Source organism: Syngnathus acus, chromosome 12, assembly GCF_901709675.1.
Source record: "Syngnathus acus chromosome 12, fSynAcu1.2, whole genome shotgun sequence".
Taxonomy (NCBI): domain Eukaryota; kingdom Metazoa; phylum Chordata; class Actinopteri; order Syngnathiformes; family Syngnathidae; genus Syngnathus; species Syngnathus acus.
In genome coordinates, this window is record NC_051097.1 from 11771501 (window position 1) to 11799315 (window position 27815).

General features: G+C 52.1%; 5 protein-coding genes across 6 annotated transcripts; 3 read left to right on the forward strand and 2 right to left on the reverse strand.

Annotated features, from left to right (window-relative positions):
- The first annotated feature begins 182 nt into the window (after positions 1–182).
- On the forward strand, positions 183–2234 carry ppiab (peptidylprolyl isomerase Ab (cyclophilin A)). Its single transcript, XM_037266208.1, has 6 exons — positions 183–363; positions 540–570; positions 1061–1149; positions 1434–1606; positions 1784–2006; positions 2103–2234. The coding sequence occupies exons 1-5, from the start codon at positions 295–297 to the stop codon at positions 1917–1919; spliced, it is 498 nt and encodes a 165-aa protein (XP_037122103.1). The 5' UTR covers positions 183–294; the 3' UTR covers positions 1920–2006; positions 2103–2234.
- Positions 2101–4715, reverse strand: LOC119131602 (dual specificity protein phosphatase 26). Its single transcript, XM_037266200.1, has 4 exons — positions 4482–4715; positions 3992–4160; positions 3362–3576; positions 2101–3248 (listed from the first exon to the last, which is right to left on the reverse strand). The coding sequence occupies exons 2-4, from the start codon at positions 4153–4155 to the stop codon at positions 3019–3021; spliced, it is 609 nt and encodes a 202-aa protein (XP_037122095.1). The 5' UTR covers positions 4156–4160; positions 4482–4715; the 3' UTR covers positions 2101–3018.
- An 894-nt stretch (positions 4716–5609) lies between these two features.
- Positions 5610–8766, forward strand: acads (acyl-CoA dehydrogenase short chain). The gene is made up of 10 exons (XM_037266167.1): positions 5610–5719; positions 6277–6431; positions 6500–6649; positions 6817–6928; positions 6990–7141; positions 7201–7371; positions 7763–7900; positions 8014–8109; positions 8184–8240; positions 8406–8766. The coding sequence occupies exons 1-10, from the start codon at positions 5686–5688 to the stop codon at positions 8553–8555; spliced, it is 1215 nt and encodes a 404-aa protein (XP_037122062.1). The 5' UTR covers positions 5610–5685; the 3' UTR covers positions 8556–8766.
- A 3422-nt stretch (positions 8767–12188) lies between these two features.
- Positions 12189–17164, forward strand: LOC119131580 (arrestin domain-containing protein 3-like). Of its 2 annotated transcripts, none has more exons than XM_037266156.1 (8): positions 12189–12843; positions 14407–14494; positions 14786–14933; positions 15017–15119; positions 15323–15579; positions 15980–16133; positions 16213–16367; positions 16562–17164. In XM_037266156.1, the coding sequence occupies exons 1-8, from the start codon at positions 12564–12566 to the stop codon at positions 16619–16621; spliced, it is 1245 nt and encodes a 414-aa protein (XP_037122051.1). In that variant the 5' UTR covers positions 12189–12563; the 3' UTR covers positions 16622–17164. The 2 variants fall into 2 exon arrangements, with proteins under 2 accessions (XP_037122051.1, XP_037122052.1); XM_037266157.1 differs by lacking the exon at positions 12189–12843 and adding an exon at positions 13649–14037 and having other exon boundaries at positions 14319–14494.
- A 3351-nt stretch (positions 17165–20515) lies between these two features.
- Positions 20516–27763, reverse strand: LOC119131584 (myocyte-specific enhancer factor 2C-like). Its single transcript, XM_037266166.1, has 10 exons — positions 27582–27763; positions 26650–26753; positions 25724–25827; positions 25065–25268; positions 22875–23021; positions 22617–22779; positions 22235–22368; positions 21546–21666; positions 21313–21445; positions 20516–21111 (listed from the first exon to the last, which is right to left on the reverse strand). Exons 3-10 carry the CDS (start codon positions 25775–25777, stop codon positions 20835–20837), a joined length of 1233 nt encoding a protein of 410 aa, XP_037122061.1. The 5' UTR covers positions 25778–25827; positions 26650–26753; positions 27582–27763; the 3' UTR covers positions 20516–20834.
- Positions 27764–27815: the final 52 nt, after the last annotated feature.

Here is a 27815-nt window from a genome sequence, read left to right on the forward strand (position 1 = left end):
AACAAAAGAGAAATCTCTTTTGGCCAATTATGCTTTTAATATAAACATGGACTGACTGCAACACTTTCATCTACAAAAAACACAAAAATGAAAATTGAACACCCATCCCAATGTCATCCTTGGGCCCGCCCACCTTTTCTCGCGATTGATTGGTTGTCGCCCAGGACCCGGCTGCGATTGGCTTTCCGAAGATGACGTCATATCAGAGTAGGATAAAAGGAATGTCGTCGCTTTGCGTCTGTCGTCAGATTGACATTTTCGGTCAAATTGAATCATCCTAAAGCCAATGAAAAGATGCCAAACCCTGTAGTTTTCTTTGACATCACCATTGCTGACGTCAGCGCGGGCAAAATCACAATGGAGGTAAATCATTGAAATGATGTTCGTACGTCTTTTATGGGTTTCGTGCGAGTGTCAAGTAACAAGTACCGTGAATGAAAAGCTGACAACAACAAAAACGTATCGCTCGTGCTCGTACAAAGAATAATATTCATGATGAGAATGTCAATGTGTGTTTTGTTTTGTTTTTGTTATTGCAGCTTTTTGCAGACGTAGTTCCAAAAACTGCAGGTAGGTAAACGTCTGCTTCCGCATGACTGACTGACTGACTGACTGTCAAGAAAGCCAAACAAACCCCAAACATCTTCAATCTTCAGCTCAATGAAGATATCAGCTGTCACATTTTGGTTACCACGTCGGCGGCCTCGCAGCGCCGCACAGGGTGTGGGTTTCATTCCGGGCTCCGACGGGCGGGCGGGCTCCGGCGGAGCGGGCTCCATGGAAACATGGAAACATCCATTCCTCATGCTCTGGGGATTGGTGGCAGGAAAACATGCAGACGCGAGGGGGGGGGGGCATGCACATTTCGCCACACGGAGCCCGCTCCGCCGGAGCCATGTGCATGCCCCCCCCCCCCCCCCCCCTCGCGTCTGCATGTTTTCCTGCCACCAATCCCCAGAGCATGAGGAATGGATGTTTCCATGTTTGGGCTGTCAGAAGACACAAAATGGCTGCCGTGTTGATGATGGACGTTCTCATTTTGTTTGTTTTTCAATGGCAGAGAACTTCAGGGCACTATGCACCGGTGAGAAAGGTTTTGGCTACAAGAATTCCATCTTTCACCGCATCATTCCCGAATTCATGTGCCAGGTACGCACTCTTGAAGAAGTTGGCGCTGCATCTGAAGGTCATTAATAATCATCATCATCATATGAATGCTACTGCATTGGATTGATATTGCACCTTTCTACCGAAGCCTCTAGCAAAAGCGCTCGCAATCCATGAACAAAGGCTGTCATAGCTCACGAGCGCCTTTTATTAGGGTTAGGTCCTTCTCAGCCTTCGCCTGTTTTTTGCACGCCTTCCGCTGCAGTCCATGACGTCGTTTTGCAGCCCCTAAGCCTAAGGCAAACGTTTTGGCGCCACGCACGCAGGGCGGCGACTTCACCAACCACAACGGGACCGGAGGGAAGTCCATCTATGGCAAGTCCTTTCATGACGAGAACTTCAAGCTGAAGCATGCCGGCTTTGGGACGCTTTCCATGGCCAACGCCGGAGCCGACACCAACGGCTCTCAGTTCTTCCTCTGCACGGAGAAAACTAGCTGGTTAGTGGCCGACGCCACCGGCACTAGCCAGACAATTTATATTATTTATTTATTTATTTAGCGGGGGCAATCATTGCAAATTTGTTCAGAAATGGATGGCTAAGGAAGGTGGCACTTAAGTGCCACATCTGAAACAAGCAAAACAAATCTGATGTGCTTGTTTTGTTGGACGGCAAGGCTGGACGGCAAGCACGTGGTGTTCGGGAAGCTTCTGGAAGGCACCGACGTGCTGAAGGCGATGGAAAATCAAGGCACCAAAAACGGGACCCCGAAAACCAAGGTTGCCATCGCAGACTGCGGCCAGCTCAAGTAGCTCCAGAGCGCCCCCTGAAGCTCACTCTCGTGCTTCCAAGATATTTCTTGAAGCCTCACGATATAGGAACATGGTTATTAAAAAAAGAAAATCTCACCATACGTACATGGGCTGTCCCCCACCCCTACTAAAAAAGCTGCACCACTATACATGGTCATTTTTCAACCTCAAAAAACTTTTTTTTTTTTTACTCCACTCCCTATTTTGACACCGTTCTAATTTCTACATACTCCACACATCCACGACATTATTTTTCCTCACTTCGCTATGCTTTCATCTTTTCCCCGCCACCATTAAACATGACTATTTTCCCCAGAACTTTGTAAGAGGCTCTTTCCCATTGACGAGAGGTTACTACGGTCACCGACTTGTGGAGTGAACGGGGCGCGGCGCAGCAGGGAGGCCCCGGAAAAGAAGCAGGACCCAACTTGCCCACCCTCGGGCTAGCGTGAAAACCGATTGTGAAACCCAAACCCTCGTTGAGAGCCAACTTTGAATCCTGACACGGAGCTTGAAGCACAATGGGAATCCCAGTCCCGAGTTTAAAAGGCAACTTTCAAACCCTAACCCAAGTTTGGAACCCTAATTTGTGAAGGAGACAAGGGAGGCACGACAGCGACAACAGAGATTTTTTTTTTTTTTTTTTAATGAATTCTTTAGTGCGGTGTGGGTTGTATGGCAAATGTTTTGATTTTGATCTCTGATTTAGATGATTTGACTTTGTTGTGGTGGCCGTGGCTCAGGCAGTCGAGCGACCGGCTCGTTCAGAAAGCCAGGGAGGGCTCAGTGCTTCGAAGGCGAAGAAACAAATCAGACGGAGGAAGAAAAATGCCTCTGATGAAGATGAATACAAGAACATTGTAAGAACATTGTTTGCTTTTTTTCCCCAAAACGTTCAGCGTGGGAAAAAACCAAAAACACGTTTGCCGTTAGCATTTGCTAACAAACACTGGACGGAGGTGGTCATAACGAGCATTTGACGAAACGCTCCGTCTCGGTCCGTTTTCTGAGCGAGTCCTCGGCAGCCCGTCATGGTGGAGGCAGTTTTGTTCCGACGGTGACGTCGGCGGCTTCTCCGCACATTGTGTGACGTTAGCCGTTAGCACGAGCTGCTCGCCGCGGCGGCGGCGGCGGTGCGGCGACTCTCGCACAGGATGCCGTCCAGGCCGCTGAGTTGGCGCAGGAAGCCTCGGTTGGGCGTGACCCCGCGGTGGTCCTTGACGGTCTTGATGGCCTCGACCAGGGTTAAGTTCTGCCGGATCATCAGGTAGGCCAGGACCAGCGTGGCCGAGCGGCTCAGGCCTACCGCGCAGTGGACCAGAACCTGCCCTGTGTGCCCCAGCAAGTGTCACTTGTGACAAAGAGACAGAAGCTCCCTCCCTCTACATGTTTGGCCACAAACGTAGACCAGCGCCAACCCTAACTCACGTGTGCACACTCACCTCCTCCAGAGAGCGCTTTGTGTATGAAGTCGGCGGCGGGGTAAAAGTTTTTGCTCATGTCGAAGGCGGGCGAGTCGTGCGCCTCGATGCCGAGGTACGTCACCTTCATGCCGGCGTAGGCGCCGCCGCCACCGTTGCGCCATCGGCTCTGCGCGCAGTTGACGATGTGAGTGATGCCCAAGCGCGCCAGCTCGCCACGGTCCGACGCCACGTTTCTGAACAGCCACGCAGGCAGGCAGGCAGGCACATGATCATTTGGAGGGGGAGCAAACAAAGGCTGCTTCAAAGACGTTTGGAATGACTGAAACGATTAGAAATGTTTGCAGCAGCACATTGGCATGGCTCACTATCCATTGCAATGTGTTTCAGCCATTTGACAACAAATGAAACTTGATTTGCGCAAATTCTTTTCCACCAATCAAATTGTGAGCATAATTCAATCATTGTTCCAAATGCAAATTCTGAGCTTAATTCTGACATCACCCTGTCAGACGGCCTTCGAGCCGCTGCCTTCAAAAGAACCCACCTTGAGCTCAGATTGATCAAATAAGTTGTGGTCGAAGCATCGGACAATGCGCGCGCGCGTGCGTGCGTGCGTGCGTGCGTGTGTGTGTGTGTGTGCCAACTGACTGGTCGCCGATGTAGAGTCCGGGCCAGACTTGATCGGCGTGGTTGCAGGCCGTCTTGCCGCTGCTCAAAAGTCGCTCCAGCTCCGACACGGTGACGCGCTCGCGGGAGTCCTGACGAGCGGGCGAGCTGCTGCGCGAGCGCGAGAAGCCGCACATGAACGCCATCCCGTCTGAGCACACGCACACGGCCTCACGTCAGACATACTCAGACTCAGCCAAGCGCGCGCGTGCGGGCGCGTGCGTGGCTGGTGGCGCTGGAAGCCCCCCGGAGCTCCAGCTGGAGGTCCGGTGGAAGCTCCAAGAACCGGTAAAAATGTGTAGCCGACCTCCTGGAACCCTCCCTGGGCATGGCTGGTGGCGCTGGAAGCCCCCCCGGAGCTCCAGCATAGCTGGGCGACTTTTTGATTGCGTGAGCATCCGCTGCGCGGAGTTGTGTGCGCGTATTCGTGGTCGATGCGCGCGCGCGCGGGCGCGCCACGCCACCTGCATACCTTGTTGTCTTTCGTCGACGTCCTTCTGTTGTGTCACTCGAACGAATTCGCACGCGCAGGTCGGAAAGCACACGAGCAAATCCTTATTGGCGCCATCTTGTGACCATCATTTTCTTCATCATCATCATCATCATCATCTTCCTCTGCTTGTCGTGGTCAACAAGTCCTCCCAACATCATCACAACATGGCTTCCGGTGTGCGTGCTCAGCATCACTAGCCTAGACTGACGGAGTGACGTCATCGGCTGCGGCTCCCGCTGCTGCGCTCTGGCGCCGCCTGCCGGCCGCTCATTAAGGAACTTAGTCGAACCAAACCAAATGGAGCCAGACAAAACTAAAAGTGAGACGAAGACGAAGTTGTAAGTGTTGCCTTGGTCTTGTGTGCGTGTCAACAGATACGTACACATGATGCAATGCCCGATCGCTTAGGCAGTAACAGCGCACCGCCAAGTACCTCAAACGACGTGAAAGGGAAAGTAGGACGCGCGCACACGTGCGCATTGAATGCATTTTATTTGCTGCTGAAGCAGAAGAAAAGAAAGAAAGAAAGAAATGCAGCGCCACGGCGCAAAACAAATTCAAGCGCCACATCAAGGAAATCGTTAAGCATTCCTTATTCCTATTCGAATGGATTTCAAACTCTTATTTTGATTTCAACTTGAAGCATGCAAAGTTGTCTGCTTTATTTGGGTGACCAACGGTGGCGGCGGCGGCGGCGGGCTTGACTTGGACTTGACCTATGTAAGGACTTGACTTGACTTGCCCAAGAAAAAAATGACTTGTGGCTTTCTTGAGACTTGAAGGTTAAGACTTGAGACTCACTTGAGACTTGCACATGTGTGACTTGGTCCCATCGCTGCTTTCAAGTATATTCGTTTCTTTGTGTGTGTTTTTGTTGCCAATGTTAATTATTTGCACTTGATAATTCTGCAAGTAAAAAAACGTCACTTCCGGGGTGAAAAATCGGTCACTGCTGGCTTTACGTTCACAAGGTTTGGTCAACTTTGACCCAATGAAAATACTTCAAGTAGAAAAGAAGCGTATGTACACTAAAGTAAGCCTTCCCTGAGCAAATCACGTTGTACATTGGGCGCATTGGCTGAGGAGTTGCGTTTCGTAAAGCGTGCATCTCGATCCCGACCGTCCGTAAAGCGTGCATCCCGATCCCGACCGTCCGTGAACGCAGCACGGCGTCCAAGCAAACATGGCGGCGGCCCTTCTCTGCAGAGCGACCCAAGGTGAGCCATTTCACTACTTCGACGCCGCTCCCCATTCCGGATGGAAAACTCGTGGCCGGGGTGCTAAGCCTCCGATGTCCCTTCGCTCGCTCGCTCGCTCGCTCGAGACTCAAATTAGGTCATTGCAGCGATTAAAAACAACAACAACAACAACAACAACAACAACAACAACAAAGTCGTGGCAGGCAGAATAAAAAGCACAGGACAACCTTCTTTGCCACTGTCCGTCCCTTGTTTAAAGCACCGACACCGAAGCCACATATTTGAACCAATCGACGTGGCGTGAATATGTACGCGTGACCTTTCTTGACCCTTTCATCGAGTTAGCGTGAAGCTAATGGACACCATTTCAGGTGCATGAGCAAATGAGAGTGGAAAGTTCTTGCTACGTTCCGTTGACGCTCGCTCGCTCGCTCGCTTCGAGTCAAAGTGCCTGAGGCCTTCAAATGATGCCAACCAACCACCAACCTTGTTGTCGTCACTATGTCTGTGTATGGGAAGGAATTGGTGTCCCAACAGAAGTCTTGTAAATGATATGGGTATGGCCTTCCTTGTAGCCGTGGGCCTGCGCGGATGGCGCGGCCTATCTCAGCTCGCGGAGCTTCCGGAAACCCATGACATGCTGCGGCGGACGTGCCGCGACTTTGCCGAGCGGGAGCTGATGCCCATCGCCGCCCGGCTGGACAAAGAGCAGACGTACCCGGCGCGGCAGGTATGCGGGTCCGTCCGTCCGGCCGAGCTGACCTCGTCAAAGCTGCCTGGTGTGTTCCGCTCGCTCAGATTCTGGAGCTGGGCGCCATGGGCGTGATGGCCATGGAGGTCCCCGAGGAGCTGGGCGGCGCCGGCATGGACTACCTGGCGTACAGCGTGGCCACGGAGGAAATCAGCCGCGGCTGCGCCAGCACCGGCGTGGTCGTCTCCGTCAACAACGTGAGAGGCTTCCCGCCTTAGCCGGCCGGCCGAGCCTGCGGCGCTCTTGTCGTGGGTCTGTCACGAGCAGCGCCACGGGACGTCACGAGTTGCCGCGGGACTCGGCGGGAGCTTTGTCTCCACCCGTCCTGACTCGTGCGTGTCGTGGTGGCCCGCCCGTGTGTCAGTCTCTCTACTTGGGCCCGATCCTGAAGTTTGGTTCTGAGGAGCAGAAGCAGAAGTGGATCGCTCCTTTCACCGATGGCCATCGGGTGGGCTGCTTCGCCCTCAGCGAGCCAGGTAAGCGAGCCGCCGGCCAGCCCACGTTTTGATTTCCTGCCACCGGCCGGCCGTCTCTCAGGCAACGGCAGCGACGCGGGCGCCGCATCCACGCTGGCGCATCAAGACGGCGACCATTGGGTTCTGAACGGCACCAAAGCGTGGATCACCAACAGCTGGGACGCCGCCGCCGCCATCGTCTTTGCCACCACCGACAGAAAGCTGAAGCACAAGGCAAGAGTTTGGGATGTTGGTTGGGCGATGCGGGCATGGCTAACGCCCTGTTTGCGTAGGGCATCAGTGCCTTCCTGGTGCCCGTGCCCCACCCGGGCCTGTCGCTGGGCAAAAAGGAGGACAAGCTGGGCATCAAGGCGTCGTCCACCGCCAACATCATTCTGGAGGACTGCAGGATCCCGCCGGCCAACATGCTGGGCCCCCGCGGCGCCGGATTCAAGATAGCCATGGTAACCGGATCGCCCGACATCAAACTCTTTCCGTGAATGGAGTCCACAGTTTGCGCGCGCAGGTGCGCCATCCATCAAGTACGCGAGCGCCTTCGGGCTTCTGCCAGATACAGGCCCCCCAACTCGCTCCGTCCGTTGGGTTTTGTCTCGAGCGAGTCGGACCTACCGGTCAGGCCACGGAGCCGCCTGCCTAGCGGCAAACGTTCACGTCGGCTTCCGGACCACGTCTGCCAGCCGACAACGGGAGGAGCGAGAAAACCCGGGGCCGGACCCCATTTGGGTTTAGTTGTGGGCTAACTGCCGTAGCACCGGAAACACGCCACCTGGACTGAGCTCGATGCGTCTGTGCCCCCCCCCCCCGCCCGCTGGCTTACCTGACCTGCCTTTGCAGCAAACTCTGGACAGCGGGCGCATCGGAATCGCCGCTCAGGCGCTGGGCATCGCTCAGGCCTCGCTGGACTGCGCCGCCGATTACGCGCACAAGCGCCTCGCCTTTGGCGCCCCCATCGGGAGGCTGCAGGCTATACAGGTGAGCAAGCGCGCCGGCGGGCGACGTGCTTTTGCCTGGTTCCGGCGGCCAACGCCGAGCGGATTGTCTTCCGTCGGGCTGGCTCAGCTCAGCTCCCTTTGTTTGCCGCCTAGTTCAAGCTGGCCGACATGGCGCTGGCCATCGAGAGCGCTCGCCTGCTGACGTGGAAAGCGGCCCTGCTGCGCGACGCCGGGCGACCTTTCACCAAGGTAGGCGTCGGTTAGGGTTAGCGGCAAGTTGCGACGAGGCCTCTCACCATCGGCGTGCGTGCGTCCGCCCGCAGGAAGCCGCCATGGCCAAACTGGCCGCCTCCGAGGCCGCCACCTTCTGCTCCCATCAGGTGAGGCGGCTCAACGTAGGGCTCGGCGGACCGATGCCACCTACCTCTCTTTTTCCCTTTGGTCAAAGAAAAAAAAAATTCTATGCTTTTCACTTGTTGCCGTTGTGTCTGGCCCAATTTTTTCCAGCCGACCGCTTTTACGTTTCTTGTGTCGTCGGCCTTTAGGCCATCCAGGTCCTGGGCGGGATGGGCTATGTGACGGACATGCCCGCCGAGCGCCACTACCGCGACGCTCGTATTACCGAGATCTATGAGGGCACCAGCGAGATCCAGAGGCTGGTCATCGCAGGACAGCTACTCAAGGACTATGCCTAAGGCTAGACCTCAACACACGGACACGCATGCAAAAAAGACTCCACCATCCATCCAGTGCGCCAGCCACACCTGCAGACGCAGGAAATGTCCAGCAGATGGCAGCAGGACGCAACAAACGGCGTTGAACACGTCAGAACGCCAAGGAGTGAAACTAAAACCCGTGTGAAAACAAAAGTACGTCTATGAGTTTAAAAAGGTATGTTGATGTCTAGCTGTATTTACATACGAAAAGGGATGGAAGGATGGATATTTTATTTTTTGTATGAAGCGCATGTTGGGACGCGCACATCGTAGAAAGAATATGATGCATCGGGTACACGTATACATGTTTATTAGGGGTGTAAATCGCGGGTTTTGTAACGATACGATACGATATTTGCCGATATCATAAAGCCTGCTGTGATTCATTCACGATACATCACGATATAGAGCTCTACGATCGATATAGAACAATATCCTGATTGATAACAATTCATACGCAAAATCAACAAGGTACTGCAAACTCTTTATTTAGGAAATTACAAAGTGCTTCCAAACGAATGACTTGAAGCCCAAAGGGGAGCGAATTTCCTCGTCTTCTTGGACACTAGCCATAGCACCAGCCCAGGAGCCGCGCAGTTGTCGGCTCCCCTTTCACGTGCCTGCTCTGCTCACAACACAACAGGCCGCGCACTGCTCCCGGAAAGAGGAAGCAAGCAACAATGAACTGGATTTCAAAATAAAGTCGCGGCTAATGTCCGAGGTCAAAAACGGGCGATATAGATCGATGTTTACGTTTAGCATCGATGCCAACAAATCGTAGAGCATTATATCGATTCATCGATGTGTATCGATGAATCGTTACACCCCTAGTTTCAAACGACTTTTAGGGTTTCTAAGAATAGGGTTTCTAACTAGGCTTTCAAAACTAGGGTTAGGGTTTCCGACCAGGGTTTCCAAGGAGTTTTGCCATTGCTAATTAGGGTTTCAAACTAGGGTTAGGGTTTCCGACTAGGGTTTTAAACCAAGGTTAGGGTTACAAACTAGGTTTTAAAGCTAGGCTTAAGGTTTCCAACGAGGCTTTCAAACTACTTTTAGGGTTTCTAAGATTAGGGTTTCTAACTAGGCTTTCAAAACTAGGGTTAGGGTTTTCAACTAGGGTTTCCAAAGTTAGGGTTAGGGTTAGGATTAGGGTTGGGGTTAGGGTTTCTAACTAGGCTTTCAAAACTAGGGTTAGGGTTAGACTTAGAGTTAGGGTTAGAGTTAAGGTTAGGGTCAGAGTTAGGGTTAGGGTTACTAACTAGGCTTTCAAAACTAGAGTTAGGGTTAGGGTTTCTAACTAGGCTTTCAAAACTAGGGTTAGGGTTAGGGTTACTAACTAGGCTTTCAAAACTAGGGTTAGGGTTTCTAACTAGGCTTTCAAAACTAGGGTTAGGGTTTCCGACTAGGGTTTCCAAGGAGTTTTGCCATCGCTAATTAGGGTTTCAAACTAGGCTCAGGGTTTCCGACTAGGGTTTTAAACCAAGGTTAGGGTTTCAAACTAGGTTTTAAAGCTAGGGTTAGGGTTTCCAACAAGGGTTTCAAACTACTTTTAGGGTTTCTAAGATTAGGATTTCTAACTAGGCTTTCAAAACTAGGGTTAGGGTTTCCGACTAGGGTTTCCAAGGAGTTTTGCCATCGCTAATTAGGGTTTCAAACTAGGCTCAGGGTTTCCAACTAGGGTTTTAAACAAAGGTTAGGGTTACAAACTAGGTTTTAATGCTAGGGTTAGGGTTTCCAACGAGGGTTTCAAACTACTTTATGGTTTCTAAGATCAGGGTTTCTAACTAGGCTTTCAAAACTAGGGTTAGGGTTTCCGACCAGGGTTTCCAAGGAGTTTTGCCATCGCTAATTAAAGTTTCAAACAAGGGGTAGGGTTTCCGACTAGGGTTTTAAACCAAGGTTAGGGTTTCAAACTAGGTTTTAAAGCTAGGGTTAGGGTTTCCAACGAGGGTTTCAAACTACTTTTAGGGTTTCTAAGATTGGGGTTTCTAACTAGGCTTTCAAAACTAGGGTTAGGGTTTTCGACTAGGGTTTCCAAAGTTAGGGTTAGGATTAGGGTTGGGGTTTCTAACTAGGCTTTCAAAACTAGGGTTAGGGTTACTAACTAGGCTTTCAAAACTAGGGTTAGGGTTAGGGTTTCTAACTAGGCTTTCAAAACTAGGGTTAGGGTTTCCGACTAGGGTTTCCAAGGAGTTTTGCCATCGCTAATTAGGGTTTCAAACTAGGCTCAGGGTTTCCGACTAGGGTTTTAAACCAAGGTTAGGGTTTCAAACTAGGTTTTAAAGCTAGGGTTAGGGTTTCCAACGAGGGTTTCAAACTACTTTTAGGGTTTCTAAGATTAGGATTTCTAACTAGGCTTTCAAAACGAGGGTTAGGGTTTCCGACCAGGGTTTCCAAGGAGTTTTGCCATTGCTATTTAGGGTTTCAAACTAGGGTTAGGGTTTCCGACTAGGGTTTTAAACAAAGGTTAGGGTTACAAACTAGGTTTTAATGCTAGGGTTAGGGTTTCCAACGAGGGTTTCAAACTACTTTTAGGGTTTCTAAGATCAGGGTTTCTAACTAGGCTTTCAAAACTAGGGTTAGGGTTTCCGACCAGGGTTTCCAAAGAGTTTTGCCATCGCTAATTAGGGTTTCAAACTAGGGTTAGGGTTTCCGACTAGGGTTTTAAACCAAGTTTAGGGTTACAAACTAGGTTTTAAAGCTAAGGTTAGGGTTTCCAACGAGGGTTTCAAACTACTTTTAGGGTTTCTAAGATTAGGGTTTCTAACTAGGCTTTCAAAACTAGGGTTAGGGTTTCCGACCAGGGTTTCCAAGGAGTTTTGCCATTGCTAATTAGGGTTTCAAGCTAGGGTTAGGGTTTCCGACTAGGGTTTTAAATCAAGGTTAGGGTTACAAACTAGGGGTGTAAATCGCGGGTTTTGTAACGATACGATATCATATCGATACAAAGAACCACGATACGATATTCGCCGATATCTTAAAGCCTGCTGTGATTCATTCACGATACATCACGATATAGTGCTCTACGATCGATATAGAACAATATCCTGATTTATAACAATTCCTACGCAAAATCAACAAGGTACTGCAAACTCTTTATTTAGGAAATTACAAAGTGCTTCCAAACGAATGACTTGAAGCCCAAAGGGGAGCGAATTTCCTCATCTTCTTGGACTACAGCCCAGGAGCCGCGTAGTTGTCGCTTCCCCTTTCACGTGCCTGCTCTGCTCACAACACAACACGCCGCGCACTGCTCCCGGAAAGAGGAAGCAAGCAACAATGAACTGGATTTCAAAAGAAAGTCGTGTCTAATGTCCGAGGTCAAAAACGGGCGATATAGATCGATGTTTACGTTTAGCATCGATGCCAACAAATCGTAGAGCATTATATCGATTAATCGATGTGTATCGATGAATCGTTACACCCCTAATGTTTATGTATATAAATAGCAATATATACATAGGCATACATATATATAGACAGACAAACGTTTAAAGCTAACACTAGTGCTAATTTTTGCTGTCCCTAATATTTTGACCAGCAAACGTGTGCTCAGCAAAATCTAAGCGGTTTGAGAGCGCGCGCACGTGAAGCTTCACTTCCGGGTTTTTGCACGCGAATGACCAGTGTTACGTGTGTCGAGTGACGTCACAGTGCAGCTGTTCTCTGATGACGGCTGATCGCCCAAGCGTCGCAGACGTTCTCCTAGGCCGTGCGCGCGTGCGTGCGCGAGGTTGTTTTTGCACACGGAGTCCTTCAAGACGAGCGTGCCTGCCACCGCGCACGCTGCACACGGCAGCACTCGCGCGAACCGAGCGGGACCCGATGAGCCAGCAGTGACGGACGGCGGCCGAGCTCCGTGCGGGTCACCGGGAGGCGAGGGGGCCACTCGGCTTGGCTTGGCTTGGCTCAGCTGAGCTCGGCTCAGCTCGGCTCTTGAATGCCCGGACGCCGACGCTCTTCCACGGGGGACTTTGGCTTGTCGTCATGGTTCTTGGCAAAGTTCGGGCGGTGGCCGTGTGCTTCGACACACTGAACGAGAGCAACCGGGCGGTGTTCTCCGGGGGGGAGCTGGTGTCCGGCCGCGTAGTGGTGGAGGTGACCGGGGACGTGCGCGTCCGCAGCCTAGACGTGACAGCGCGCGGCGTGGCCAAGGTCCGCTGGACCGAATCCCGCAACACCGGAGCCAACACGGCCTACACGCAGAACTACAACGAGGAGGTGGAGTACCTGCACCACCGGGACACCCTCATCGGCGAGGAGCGAGGTGAGGCGAGGCGAGGCGCGGCGCATCCTCATTATCGTATCATCACGCGCATCATCGTTATCGTCGTCACCGTCATCATCGTCGCCGCGCTTGGCAGCAGCAAACAAACGCAAAAGCAACAACCGCCTCCTCCCTCACGTGACCGCCTCATCGTCACTTCAAAATGTTGGCAACCGAAGCACGTGCACGACAACTGTTTGAGCGCGCAAACGTTACTCAAACACGGCAAGTGATGACAAGAGCAGGAGCCGGAACGGGCAACTGCTTTTTGTCTGCTCCAAGCGGTTCAAACCTGATCAATTACGCTACGGCGTTCGTGCGCGCGCTGCCTAAAATGCCAAGTTGAGGGTTTTAAATCGGGAATGTGACGATTGTTGATCGCTTGAATTAGGTTTGGGGCTTCGTTCCTGGCTAAGCGAAATGGTGGCTTCCTCCACCGAAACAAATGTGTGCTTGTTGAGCTTCGGAGAAGAACGTCCACCCTTAAATCAGCAGCACGTTCCCTGCATTGAGTTAGAAACTTGAACTGCGTATACTGAAGTCGTCAATTCGTTCCTTATTTTCTTTTTAACTTGTTTCACATCATCAGCGGACGTCCTTGTCTGACTCTTGGCTGGGCGGCGATTTAAGACTTCACGCGAGGGTCTCCCCCTTCCACTCTACGTGCCGTCGGGGAGGTGGGCGGGGCCTGGGACCACTCAGCACCAATCAGGAGCGAGCTCCGCCAGCCAGGCTCCAATGGCGGGGCGAGCTGCTGGTGCTGCGGGCAGGGCAGGGAAGAAAGGGGCAGGGCAGGCCTGGGCAGGGCAGGGCAGGGCTCGCTCGGTCGGCGAGAGAGAGGCTGTACGGGCTGGTTCAAACTGGACTGCTGCAGACTGGGCCGCTCGAGCGCAAGCCAGCTTGACACCACGGAGACTTCTTCCACTTCATCTCGGCGCGTGCACGCACGCTACAGGAAGCACATAGAAACTGGTGGCTGCAGTTGCTTTTCATTCAGGTTTACAGTTGTCTTGGGGATAGCGCACAAGTCACATTGAGGGCTTCAAGTTCACTCGGGCCCAGACAAAGAGTCAAGGCTTCGACGCGTTTGCCAAATTGGATTTGACAAGCCGTCATGGTTTCAAACCAGGCAGCCTGGTTCAGGCTTCGGCTTTCAAAATGACCAAGTTGGGCTTTGAGCCAAGTTGCCGGCCCGGCCGGCCGGCAAAGCCGTTTCCAACCGACGCGGTCTCAAATCGGCTCGTTAAGCTGTCAAGTCTAGATTGTGCCTTCGCTGTCCATATGCGGATCGTCCAAGCGGCTCCAAGGGCCCACGGGCGAATGCGGTCGAGCGTGCACATGCACGGATTGCACCCGTTGGGAGCCTTTTCCACCCCGGACGCTTTCACATTTCTGCGGATTTGCTCACTGTCCAAAGCAAAGGCTCAAATACCAGCTTGCCAATTTGTCTGACGTTAACGGGCTCTAAGAGGATGGAGGGAGGGAGTGAGGGAGGGCCGGCCGGCGTACGTCAAAGTCCCGTCCGGACAAACCGCCAGTTACCTTTTGCTTTCCTGCTCGCAGATGACGACGTGGCGAACCGAGGCGGCGTCACCGTGCTGCGCGGCGGCGGCGTGCACGAGTTTGCCTTCAGCTTCCACCTGCCGCAGATGTGAGTCACGCCGCCTCGAGTAACGGACTTTTGCACAAGAATGTCAGAGCCCGCTTCAGAACCACAAACAATACCAAACAGAAGTAAATACTTGTCTCCATCAAATGATGGGGAACAGTGAATTCCAAAAACATGAAAAAGAAATATTCGATTGCTTTTAGACCATTGCCGTGAATTGACTTGACGCGTATCTAGTCCCCCTGCGCTCGCTCACAACCCGCTCTCAAAATAACGCCGTCTTAAAGCCCAGTTTGCCTTGCTTGATTGTTGACGTTAGGCTCACTCACGCAGGGCGCTGGCGACGTCGTTTGAGGGCAAACACGGCAGCGTCAGGTACTGGGTGAAGGCGGAGCTACAGCGACCGTGGATGCTACCCGTCAAGGTCAAGAAGGAGTTTGTGGTCTTTGAGCACATCGACATCAACACGCCCCTGCTGCTGGTAGGCCCCCCCCCCCTCCCCCATCAAGGCACGGGCCGGGCCTTGGGGGTGGCCGTTCAAGTGCGTCTGGGTTGTGTGTCCAGGCTCCTCAGGCTGGCAGCAAGGAGAAGACTTTGTGCTGCTGGTTCTGTGCGTCAGGTCCCATCTCACTCAGCGTCAAAGTGGCTCGCAAGGGCTACACGCCAGGTAGTGCTGGACTCCCTCCCTCCGTCCCTGCCTCCCTCCCTCCCTCCCGGCCAGCCCTGCCCGGCCTCACGGCCCGTCCTCCCCTTCCATCGTCCCGTCCTTGCCGTCTTCAGCCGGCGCGCCCCCTCCGTGGCGTCTTCCCATCCCCCGCTCGGACTCGGTCCGGTCTCCCGACAGCCTCTCTTGCCTGCCTCTCTCCCCAGGCGACTCCATCCAGATCTTTGCTGAGGTGGAGAACTGCTCCACCCGAGTGGTGGTGCCCAAAGCGGCGCTGTACCAGACGCAGACCTTCTTCGCCAAAGGCAAAGGCAAAGAGATTCAGCAGCTGGTGTCCAACCTGCAAGGGGAAGCCCTGGCGCAGGGCAAGAGTCAAAGCTGGGAGGGAAGGATGCTCAAGATCCCGCCTGTGTCGCCGTCCATCCTGGACTGCCCCATCATACGCGTGGAGTACGCCCTCGTGGTGAGCGCCCCCGGCAAGCAACATTTTGTTTGTTGGTTGACCCGCCCGCTCTTTGCAATTTGAGACAGCGTCCCAAAAAAAAAAAAAATCAATACACAAACAAACAAACTCACTCCAGCGCTGCTAAGCTAGCGCGACCATGCCTTTCCCCTAAAACGGCTTACTTTACCTCGAAGGCCCCGCCCGGTCCGGTAGGCGATCCCGTTGGATGAGTGCACCCTCGTGGTTGTGCAAAGCCATAGTTGGCCCCGCCTCCTGCTCCTCCAGCTGCGGCTCCTCCTTAGCAAACAAATGATGTATTTGGATTAGGCAAATGCCAATTGAAAAGCAAAAACAAGTGTACAACCAAAGTCACAGGCATAAAACATGTCAGTCATACGTCTATTTTCCTTTCCTTTAGGTGTACGTGGACATTCCGGGCGGTCTCAACTTGTCACTCTCGTTACCGTTGGTAATCGGGACCATCCCGTTACACACCGCTGCCTCCCGAACGTCCAGCATCAGCAGTCATGGTAGCGCCTCCAGCTGGATGGGCGTGGCAGAGCACCCTGAGAGTAAGTTGCCGATGCCATATGTGATGGAAAAGAAATCGGATCATGTGTTTTCATCTCAAATGATTGGAGCGTTTTTTAGCTCCCCCCAGCTACGGCGAGCTGGCCATCCCAGAGTCACACCGCCGTCACTTCCTGCACGCTGTCCACGAGCAGGAGCAGGAGCAACACGCCAGCGCCGCGCTGCTTACGTACATCGCGGAGTTCCGATACCTCCCGCCTCCGCTCTACGCCGAGGTGAACACGGACGGACAGGCGGACGCGCTTCCTGCGTGCGCCCAAAACCATTGATGGCATGCTCAACTTTTTGCACAGCGTGCCGATTACTCAACCGCTCATGTCCATGACCATTCATGACGTGCGTGCGTGCGTGCGTGCGTGCTTGTTACTAACACGAGTATGTCCCCCCCCCCCCCCCCCCCCCCCATCAGGTGGACCCGTATCCCGTGCCGGTGGAGCCCGGCAGCCCCGACACGTGCCTGTCACGCTGAAGAGGTAGACTGCATCCGCCTGATTGGTAGATGGTCCTATGTGACGCCGCCCACTTGCCACCTTCTTCTTGGAAGCTCTTTGCACACATTTGCAAAAGCACCACCCGAGACCGCCAAGACGCCCTCTGCTCTGCTCTGCTCTGATCTGATCTGATCCGATCTGATCCGTTCTCTCCTGTCCCCCAGCTCACAAGCGTCCGTCCCTCCCCTCGTTTGGATGGGAAATCACGCGTGTGCTGGAAAACAAGAATGTGTGCGTGTTTTCTAAAAGCACACAGAGCAAGTTCAAAGTGGCCTGTTTTGACATTTGCTGAAAGCTAAACATGATTATTCTGAGAAGACTTTTATTACGATGAGCGCATTCCGTGTCTGATGTGCAAAATGTTTACAAAAGAATTTGGTCACACGTCCTTCAAAGTTTGGGAGCTGACTCAAGTGCAATACCTTTTCATATTTTTTTTATAATTGTCCTTTTCCATAGCTGTTGTGATGATGTTCTTGTCACTTTTGATAAAGACAAATAAAGTTTGATTTGATAAAAGCCTTTTCTCCTGCACAATGTGACTTGACAAGCCCAAGAGGATCGACATACTCACATTTCCTGTTAGCGAGGGCGACCGACCGACCGACCGACCGGACGTTCTCCGGGCATGTCCTACTTTTGAGCCCTAAATAAAGATCCGGGGCAATTTCAAAAATCGTCCAGGATTTTGTTGGACTGTCTCAAAAATAACACATGGGAAAGAGTTTGGTATCCCTTATCAAGTGCTTAACTGAGTCCGCTCATGTCCCTCCTGGATCTTGTGACTACACGTTCTTATGTATATATATTTATTCTTTTTTGTTTTTTTAACCTTGTGTAGTGCACCTATTGAAGTGTCCATGAGGTGTACCTAATGACAGACCACTTTATTAGGGGAAAATCATGGCCAAAGCTTAACTGGAAGTGAAAGTGCCACGCCCGCCCTCATCCCCACTTTCTGATTCAAGTGGCCCTAATAACAGGCCTCTTTATTAGGGAAATATCATGGTCAAAGGTCACAGGTGTCAAGCCCTAGTCCTCGGGGCCGCGTTCCAACATGTTTTCCAAGTGACCCTCGTTAAGCGCACCTGCGTGAAAACTTTTAGCTCCTTTCACGTTCCGCAGGCGCTAAAACTTTTCACGCAGGTGCACGTAACGAGGGAATCACACGGACACTCCATTAGGTACAGCGCCATTTTCAAGTGAACCTAATACCAGGCCACTTTATTAGGGAAATATCATGGTCAAAGGTCACAGGTGTCAAGCCCTAGTCCTCGGGGCCGCGTTCCAACATGTTTTCCAAGTGACCCTCGTTAAGCGCACCTGCGGGAAAAGTTTTAGCTCCTTTCACGTTCCGCAGGCGCTAAAACTTTTCACGCAGGTGCACTTAACGAGGGACTCACACGGACACTCCATTAGGTACAGCGCCATTTTCAAGTGGACCTAATAACAGGCCACTTTATTAGGGAAATATCATGGTCAAAGGTCACACGTGTCAAGCCCTAGTCCTCGGGGCCGCGTTCCAACATGTTTTCCAAGTGACCCTCGTTAAGCGCACCTGCGTGAAAAGTTTTAGCTCCTTTCACGTTCCGCAGGCGCTAAAACTTTTCACGCAGGTGCACTTAACGAGGGAATCACACGGACACTCCATTAGGTACAGCGCCATTTTCAAGTGAACCTAATAACAGGCCACTTTATTAGGGAAATATCATGGTCAAAGGTCACACGTGTCAAGCCCTAGTCCTCGGGGCCGCGTTCCAACGTTTTCCAAGTGACCCTCGTTAAGCGCACCTGCGTGAAAACTTTTAGCTCCTTTCACGTTCGGCAGGCGCTAAAACTTTTCACGCAGGTGCACTTAACGAGGGAATGACACGGACACTCCATTAGGTACAGCGCCATTTTCAAGTGAACCTAATAACAGGCCACTTTATTAGGGAAATATCATGGTCAAAGGTCACACGTGTCAAGCCCTAGTCCTCGGGGCCGCGTTCCAACATGTCTTCCAAGATTCCCTCGTTAAGTGCACCTGCGTGAAAAGTTTTAGCTCCTGCGGAACGTGAAAGGAGCTAAAACTTTTCACGCAGGTGCGCTTAACGAGGGTCACTTGGAAAACATGTTGGAACGCGGCCCCTCGAGGACTGGAGGTCCATACCCCTGGTTTAAGTGAAAAGTGACACACCCCCACTTTCTGATTGGCTCTTTGATCGGTGACGTCACACGGACACTCCATTAGGTACAGGCCACTTTATTAGGGAAAAATCATGGTCAATGCTTGACTGAGAGTGAAAAGTGCCACACCCGCCCTTTCTGATTGGCTCTTTGATCGTTGACGTCACACGGACACTCCATTAGGTACAGGCCACTTTATTAGGGAAAAATCATGGTCAACGCGTGACTGAGAGTGAAAAGTGCCACACTCGCCCTCACACCCACTTTCTGATTGGCTCAGTGACGTCACACGGACACTCTATTAGGTACAGGCCACTTTATTAGGGAAAAATCATGGTCAAAGCTTGACTGAGAGTGAAAAGTATCACCCCCACTTTCTGATTGGCTGCTTGATCTGTGACGTCACTCGGACGCTCCATTAGGTACAGCATAACTGGCCTGGCCACACCTAATAACAGGTCATTCATTGCATTTGTAAATGTGGGCAGAATTGTGAAAAACATGAAAGTGAATATTTGCTACGTCAGTGACACAAGTCCAAACAAGGAACCTTGGCAAGGACGCGCGCACTTGGTTCGATTTGAATGGAGCTTTCTCGTTTACCGTAAGCACGCCAGTTCTCTCTAGGTGGGCCGGCTGTCTGGCAGGCAGGAAGGCAGGCAGGCACTTACATGCAGACGAGGAGCCCTTTTTTTTTTCTTCCAAAAAAGGTGTCCTCTCTTTCAGAAACCCAAATCTGGTCACCCTACGACTGTTGTGCTGCTACCATTTTCCCTATCGTGCTTTTGAGACGTGGGCATATGTCGGAGCAGTCGTCTTCATTTGTTCCCTCCAAACTTGCTCACTTTAGATGAGCAAAATAGTGTCAACCTTCACATTGAACAAAATGAGGGGACAAGCAGAAGCTGGAGTCAGAGCAGAGCAGAGCCAGCCTCTTGCGGTCGGAGACGCAACGCACCCTGACAGTTAGTTGAATGATTCAATGAGGAAGAGTGGTGACTTGTGGCTGCCGGCCTCTTGACACCAAAATAAAGCCATCACTGTCCCGCAGTCTCCTGATGCGAAGCTAAATTCTAACAGACAAAACAAACAAAAGGCGAAACGGCAAATGCCGACCAGACCAGACCAGACCAGACCAGACCAGATGGAAATCAATATGATGAGGCCTCGTTTGCGTTGTTTGCTTCCTTCCCTTCCCTCCTTCCCTCCCTGCTTTCTGTCCACTTGCGTTTCCTCTCGCACTTGCCGTCAGCTCACCGACTTCCGCTCACTTCCTGTCGTGCTGTCACGCCATCTTTATTGCCTACATGGTGTGCACCGTTTTAGAGTCCAAACAAAACTTGTCATTTTGATCCCACTCGCATATTGGCCGCAAAAAAGCTCATACCAACAATTTTTAGGAGCACACTGAAAAGGGGAAGGGAACATCGTAGATCTCTTTTTCACGACAAAAAGTTGCAGTATGACGGTATGAGACACTCGATTTTTTGGGGGATCCAAAAATTGGTAATACTACCATAAAATTGCATTTGATGAAGAGTTATATCATTTATTTTCCCCATGAAAGAAATGAAGTAAAAAGGCATATTACAAGAAAAACAAGTTTACTCAAATTAGATGTATCCCCCCCTTTCTGACAGTGTGTCCTTGAATTGTGGTTGGTGAATGTCTCGACGTACAAATTGAAACTTGTTTGGAAAAACGAGTTTGGGAGAATTCAAATGAGCATTTAATAAATCGACAAATAAACAGTAACTTCTGATTTGGATGGCGGGGGTTCCCTTGTGGAGTTTTGCTTTCATTAGCACGTACGCATTAGCTTTAGCTTTGGTGGCCGCAAAAAATGCAATTGTAGTCGGCATCGTGAGTTCCTTCCGCAGTTGCTACCTAGAGATTTGGCTTTGGGCGGACGTACCGTAGATGGCGCCACTAAACCCCCCCCCCCTGTAGTGACGAGTGATGGCTTCCAAACGCAGCCAATGAGACACTGGCTGACAGGTGACAAGGCTCGGCCCGTCGGTATCATGCGGCCCAGCCCTCCGTCAGTCGCGTGCGCTTGACGGACGGGCTGGACCGCTCGTCCAGATTGGCCGCCGCCGGCCGTAGGAGAAAGTCGCCGCCGGCAGTGGTTAGGACACGGCCGCCGCCGTCGTCATCGTACGAGCTCCCGCAGCTGGACGCGCTGCCGGCGGGCGAGCGCCCCGGGCGGGCAACCACGCGCTCTCCAGAGGGAGAGGCCGGCTCCGACTTGATGTGGAGGTCGTGGCCCGACGGGAAGTTGGCGTTGTGACACAAGTGCCTGCGAGACACAGAGTAGCATGGGTGCTGAACAAAGCCATTTTTTGGCAGCGCTGACGTCCAAGCATTTGGAGTTCTTCTCGCCCAGCTTCACAGACTGCTGCCTTTCAATTTCAGCTACTTCTAGCTTACAAGTAGATAGATGCGCAAACAAACTGGCGGAGGGAGGAACACACTAAAGTGTCTTTTTGCTTTCACTCACCCCATGTGAGCGAGCGGCACGCTGCGCAGGTCGTGCAGGTCGCGCCGCTGCGGCTGCAGCCAGCCGTCCACGGGGCCGAGCCCGGCCGACCCGAAAGCGGTGAGGGAGGTCAGCTCGCCCGCCATGGAGAATTCTGAGAAGCGTGTAAAGGTTCCGCTTCAGCTCGGGCTCAAGATGCCACCGGCCCGGCCCGGCCCGGCCCAGCCCAGCACAGCCCAGCCCAGCCGACTCACCCGCGCCAAAGGAGCTCAGTGAGGACGGCGGGTAGCCTCCCGCGGCGGCACCGGGAAGAGACGTGCACGCGGCTGGACTGGACAGCGTCTGCGCCGTCTGCGAGCGATTGATCATGGCGCTCTGCGGAGACATGAAAAAAAGAATGGCAACCATCGCGACCGCTTGCTCGCTCGCTCGCTCTTGGCCCGTGCTGGAATTACACCTAAAACCAAGGGGAGAGAGGCGGACCTAACTCGCGATCGGATGCGCGAGTGCGGCGGTGCAACAGCCAGCGGGGAGCGCATGCCTATCTGAGCGTGAAGTTGGGTGGGCGTCGCCAACGACGACTCTCCGTCAACTTGACTATCATGGCGAGAACAAAAAATGCACAGGACACCGAGTGCTGATGCTGGAACACAGCTTGGCCTCAGTAGTAAGTACAGAAGGCAGCAAAAAGGGAATTGAAGGGTTAGGGAGCCTTTTGGTTTGAGGTGAGTGAGTGAGTGAGTGAGTGAGTGAGTGAGTGAGTGAGTGAGTGAGTGAGTGAGTGAGTGAGTGAGTGAGTGAGTGAGTGAGTGAGTGAGTGAGTGAGTGAGTGAGTGAGTGAGTGAGTGAGCGAGGCAGTGAGTGAGCGAGCGAGCGAGCTGGCAGCCATTAGTGAGTGGTCGAAAAACAAGCTAAGGATGCATTTGGGGGGATAAACACTCACCATGGCCACCATGTTGCCGCTCTTGTTGGCGGGCATGTGGCTCATTGGTGGACTTTTGTCTTGGAGGCTTTGAGACACGCCCCCTGGTGACATCATGGCAGGGGAGGGGCACTGGTTGCTGTAGACGCCATTTCCTGCAGGAGGAGGAAAAAAATGCTTGTCATTGCTTGTCGCTAAATGGTGACGGCGGCAGAAACTGCGAGCGTTTGTCAGGCCTCATTTTTTACTTGCAATTTCCCATTTAGTGAATGTCAAGCCAAACATGTGCTCAAGAAAGATTTGAGAGTTGCCTGTTAATTGGCCCAAATCTCATTTTGAAGACTTGAGAAAAATGACACGCAGAGACTTGAACAGGTTGCCAGATTGCCACGCGGCCGCTGACCTTCGTCTTGGCTGCCGGGGGGCCGCTGGGGGCACGCGGCCATCCTCTGCATAGAAGCGTGATGGATAGGCAGCAGGTTGTGCTTGGCTGCGGCGCCCCCTATGCCGGCTTGCGGGTACAGCAGCGAGGAGGCGCCCATCTCGTAGCCGCAGGCGGGCAGACCCTGCAGTCGGGCGCATCATCAGACAGCGGGGCTCATCAAATTGCAAGGAGGAAAACCTTTTTTTTCAGGTTGTCGCCACGACAATGGCAACTCACGCAGATTGGCTGTCTGTTGAGCATCAGGTCGACGTCAGTGCCCATTTGGAGGTACTTGTCGTCCGTCTCGGGGCTCTGGCCGGCAGAGTCGTCGTCCGCCTCCATGTCGGGACTTTTGCTGCCGCTGAGGCCTTTCTTGCGCAAGGTCTGCACACGCGCACACACAAAATATTCAAATATTTACTTTTTGGGAAACTCTTTTGGGACATTATCATCATTATGATTTCATTTTCTTTTTAACTCTTTCGATCCAATATAGTATCGATAGTTTCTAGAAAACACAACATCTTGGGAGTATTTTTGGGGTCAAAAAATTATTTCTTCTTGAAAATACATACATTTATTTTTCCATCAGTATAAATGTAACTTGAAGATGTACAATTTCTATCCCAAAAAATAGTATCCCTATTTTCAAGTCTTTCTGATTTTTGTTGAGCGCTTTCACTCCACAAAAGTACCAAAACTCACGTCAATTTTTCGACACACGAGGATTTTGCTGCATAAAAATAAACACCTCTGTCTCGTTACAATGATTTCTTCAAAATAAGCAACTTGTTTTGATTTTTCATGCAACGCACCAGAGCTTTTCCTAAGCACAAGCAATCTTGATTTCACTGTGACTTTGTCACAACTCCAAAGAATGAAAGCTAATCAATAGGGGTGTAAATCGCGGGTTTTGTAACGATACGATATCATATCGATACAAAGAACCACGATACGATATTTGCCGATATCATAAAGCCTGCTGTGATTCATTCACGATACATCACGATATAGAGCTCTACGATCGATATAGAACAATATCCTGATTGATAACAATTCATACGCAAAATCAACAAGGTACTGCAAACTCTTTATTTAGGAAATTACAAAGTGCTTCCAAACGAATGACTTGAAGCCAAAAGGGGAGCGAATTTCCTCGTCTTCTTGGACACTAGCCATAGCACCAGCCCAGGAGCCGCGGCTCCCCTTTCACGTGCCTGCTCTGCTCACAACACAACACGCCGCGCACTGCTCCCGGAAAGAGGAAGCAAGCAACAATGAACTGGATTTCAAAATAAAGTCGTGTCTAATGTCCGAGGTCAAAAACGGGCGATATAGATCGATGTTTACGTTTAGCATCGATGCCAACAAATCGTAGAGCATTATATCGATTAATCGATGTGTATCAATGAATCGTTACACCCCTACTAATCAATCATAAAACAAAGTTTCATCATGCTAAATGACTTCTAGCTGCAATTATTATTTTGACCACCCGGTGGCGTCATTGTCGGACAGAAAGAGTTGCCAGCTTGACGAGAAGTTCATTTTGAGCAACTAAGTGAATGGCGTGAAATAAACTAGGCCGCCGTGTACATGGTATGTTGTGTCAACTTGTCAAGCGCCGTTTGGACTGTATGAATCACGTCCCCATTTAGTTTTGGGGTCATCGGTGACCTGCGACTGAGCTTGTCCTCTTCTGGGAACGTACGAAAGGAAAGACCACTGGCAAGCGCGGACCATTCCTGGAATTTAGGTGGAAATATAACAAGACGGAGCGGCAAAACAAAAGTTCATTCTTTCCTTCTCAATTCTTTCCGTTGGTGCGCATGCATGCACGCACGCACGCACGCACGCACAAATTGACGCCACAGCCGCCCTTGCTATTCTTAGCCCTTGTGTTCTATTTTTAGCAAACAGCGTGCCGCTTTGCAGCGGCGGGGAAGGAGCGCTCCCGCCAACACAAACCAGCTACACTTGTTATGTGTGTGCGTGGGCGTTCAACGGGAAAGACGCCACAGAGCAGCACGAGAGGCGCACAAAATGTTGCTTGCTTCAGCGACATTTCGACAAAATTCTCAAGAGAAGGCCGTCGACGCGCCGCGCCGCGCCCATCATTAAAAAACATGGCATCGGGAGAAGCGCAAACGACAACACCAAAGAGCACAACATGCGCCAATACTACGCAAGGCACAATGTGCACACAAATGACAAGAGGCCCCACCCCCATGACTGAATCAGGACAACCCATGTCCATGCAAGCGCACCGGGTCCGGACGGGAAGAGCGGCCCTCCTGGATGAGGCCAACGAGCTCCAGGCGGCAGGTTAGGACACATTCGACGGCATGCAAGAGGCCCAATCACGGCCTTGAGGTGGGCGGGTGGTTGGTTGGCCCGCGCAGACACACACACACAAGCTCGACTCACATGTATGATGTCGGCGTTGGTCCTGTTCTCGTGGGGCTCGTTGCACTCGGTGTACTTGAGCAGCACTTTGTCCATGTCTGTGCTGGCGTACTGGAAGAGTCTGTTGGCGCTGTTGAAGACGATGAGCGCAATCTCGCAGTCGCACAGCACGCTCAGCTCGTACGCCTTCTTCATCAGGCCAAACTTGCGCTTGGTGAAGGTCACCTGCGGGGGAACGGGCGGGCGGGCCGGCCGTTAGAGACGCTGCGGCTAACGCTCAAGTCGCACGTAGCCCGACCGACCGACCGACCGACGGCCGCGAGTCGCAACCCTTGGCCTTTAAGGGGTGTGGCCGAGTGAGGGAGGGGCGAGCTGCGAGCGAGGACACGTTTGGCTCTCCTTGACCACATGCCTGGGCATCAAGCAACTTCAAGGTTGGACATCTAAGGAGAGATTGAGATGTGGAGCGCCGTGGTGCAGAAGGGAACACACACACACACACACACACAATTGGGTGTGTTGGGTCAGTGCTGCCCCGCCATCGGGAAGCACATGTGCCTGTCACAATAGGAAGAAACAAGCTGCTCACACAGCCAAGTCACTGTGCGTGTGCCTCATGGCGTGATAGGAGCTGATGCAAAAGTCATGGCTTTGACGTGACGGCGCTAGGGTTCGCTTACGTGTCGGTTGCGTTCGTCCACAATGCGGGCGATTTGAATCTTCTTCCGGCCCATCTTGGCTCTTTTTTTCTCAGCGTTGAGTGTGCCACCTCACCCGTCTGAAAGACAACAAGCGCAACAAGTTACCTCCACCCTGAGCTAAGCCTCCAGAGTTGCGACGTTTACGTTGACTTCTCCAAACGCATCCTCGTGCTTTGGGGTGAAAAGTTCACTTTGGATTTTGGGAGGCGTCTCAAAATAGCTGCTTTGCTTGGCTGTCATGAACAACGATCAAGCGGTGCTCGAGGGAATCGCGCAAGCTACTCAGGCTAGCGTTGACCAGATGACGACATGGAAAGCATGTCTAATGAAAAGCAACCAATGACTTGGCTATTTGCGGCTAAGCGTGCTAACACAACACTGGGTGGATGGATGCCAGTGCAATTCATTATTTTGATGATGTGACGTTTGGACAGCTGTAAGTTGGCCAACAAGGGCTTGTGCGATGAAGCAACAAATTCAATTCTCTGTGGAGTGCCTTGCAATATTCGATCGGAAAGTGTCAAAGGTGTGCGGTGGTCGGTCGGTCCCCCCAAACCTACAAATGACGTGCTACGCTGTCTCACTACTACTCCCAGCACAAAAGGCTTCTTTTTTGAGCAGGCAAAACGTTCCAAATTGAGCGCTAACAAACGCGGTTCTTCACTAACTCGCTGACTAACTAAGAGTCAGTCCTCTTACCGAGTCCAATTTGTTCCGCTCGCCATATGTCCGAGTCATGCTCCGGAGCGCAAAACCAAGCCGTCTGGAAAGCTCGGAGATCGTGCGCCAGGCCGCCACAACAAAACTCTGGGATGCGACAACGGGTTATCCCTGAAGACCTGCGGGCGCCCGGCCGGGCGGACGCGGGTTATCCCTGAAGACCTGCGGGCGGGCGGACGCGCGTCTCACCTCTGACGAGTCTTTTAGTGCAGCATGACTTTTCCGTCACAAGGGTCCGTCCGTCCGTCCGTCCCGCGGCGATCCAGACCGAGGAAGCGCGCGCAAGCACCTGCACAACATACGCACGCAGGCGACGATCACGTGACTGGCGGTACGGGACAAAACACTTTCAACAAGTGAAACTGATGAACACTTTGGATTGGCGCACGCGCGCCACTCAGTGGACACATTGTGCATAAAGGCGCGCGCGCGCACACACACTGGACGACGCTTCATTAGGTACACCCCAGGCCGGGCCGGGTCGGGCCTGGCGATCTATTCTCGTGATGATTGCAGCGCACCGATTGTACTGCGTCCTAGCGAGTACTCTCAATGTTTCGACGTCATCACGAGATCAGATTGCAGCCTCGATGTGTCCAAGTCATCTGGGAGCCTCACACGAGACATTTTCCTCAACCATTCCAATTTTAAATTGGCATAAAAGATTTTTATTTATTTATGTCCTGTGTTTGATTGGTTCTGAGCAAAATAAGTTTGGAAAGAAGAGACAGTAGTCCATAATTGCGAGCACTGAGCTCATTGGCTCAAGTGGCTATCGTAGAGAGGCATCATTTTAGAGGGTGAAAAGACAAATAGCTAGCGCGTTCATTTTGCTAAGTCAAGTGTCGTAAAGGGAAGAAAAACTTGCAGTTGGCTGATTAGGTTGCAATTGGCACAATTTGCACCCACAAAATGAGGGAAAAGCACACAGAAACATCAGCCAAACTTACATGTGGGAACATTGGGGCCATATGTGGTCTCTCTGTACCACTCTCTTTGCGTGCGTCAAAATGGCCGACTCGCTGACAGTAGGAACATTTTCAGCTAGTTGCTAACCGTGATGACGGGAAAAGACCCTTTTTTCTTTCCAGGTGAGGAGTTTGAAGTGTGGACTCACCGCTGCGTGGTCTTCCCCAGGAAGACGAGCCGCCGGGTCCAGCCGTGGGTTCCCTGTTCGATTCCTCGTCTCAAACAGATTGGCAAGCCAGACCAGCTGGCTTGAGGAGGTAAGACGCGCAAGTGGTCGGCGTTCCGAGCCCACTCGGCAGATGTAGTCCATACTGAGTGGATAGCAACTTGCCCCTCCCTGAACAACACACCCAGTCGCATGCACGCACAACCCCTCCCTCCC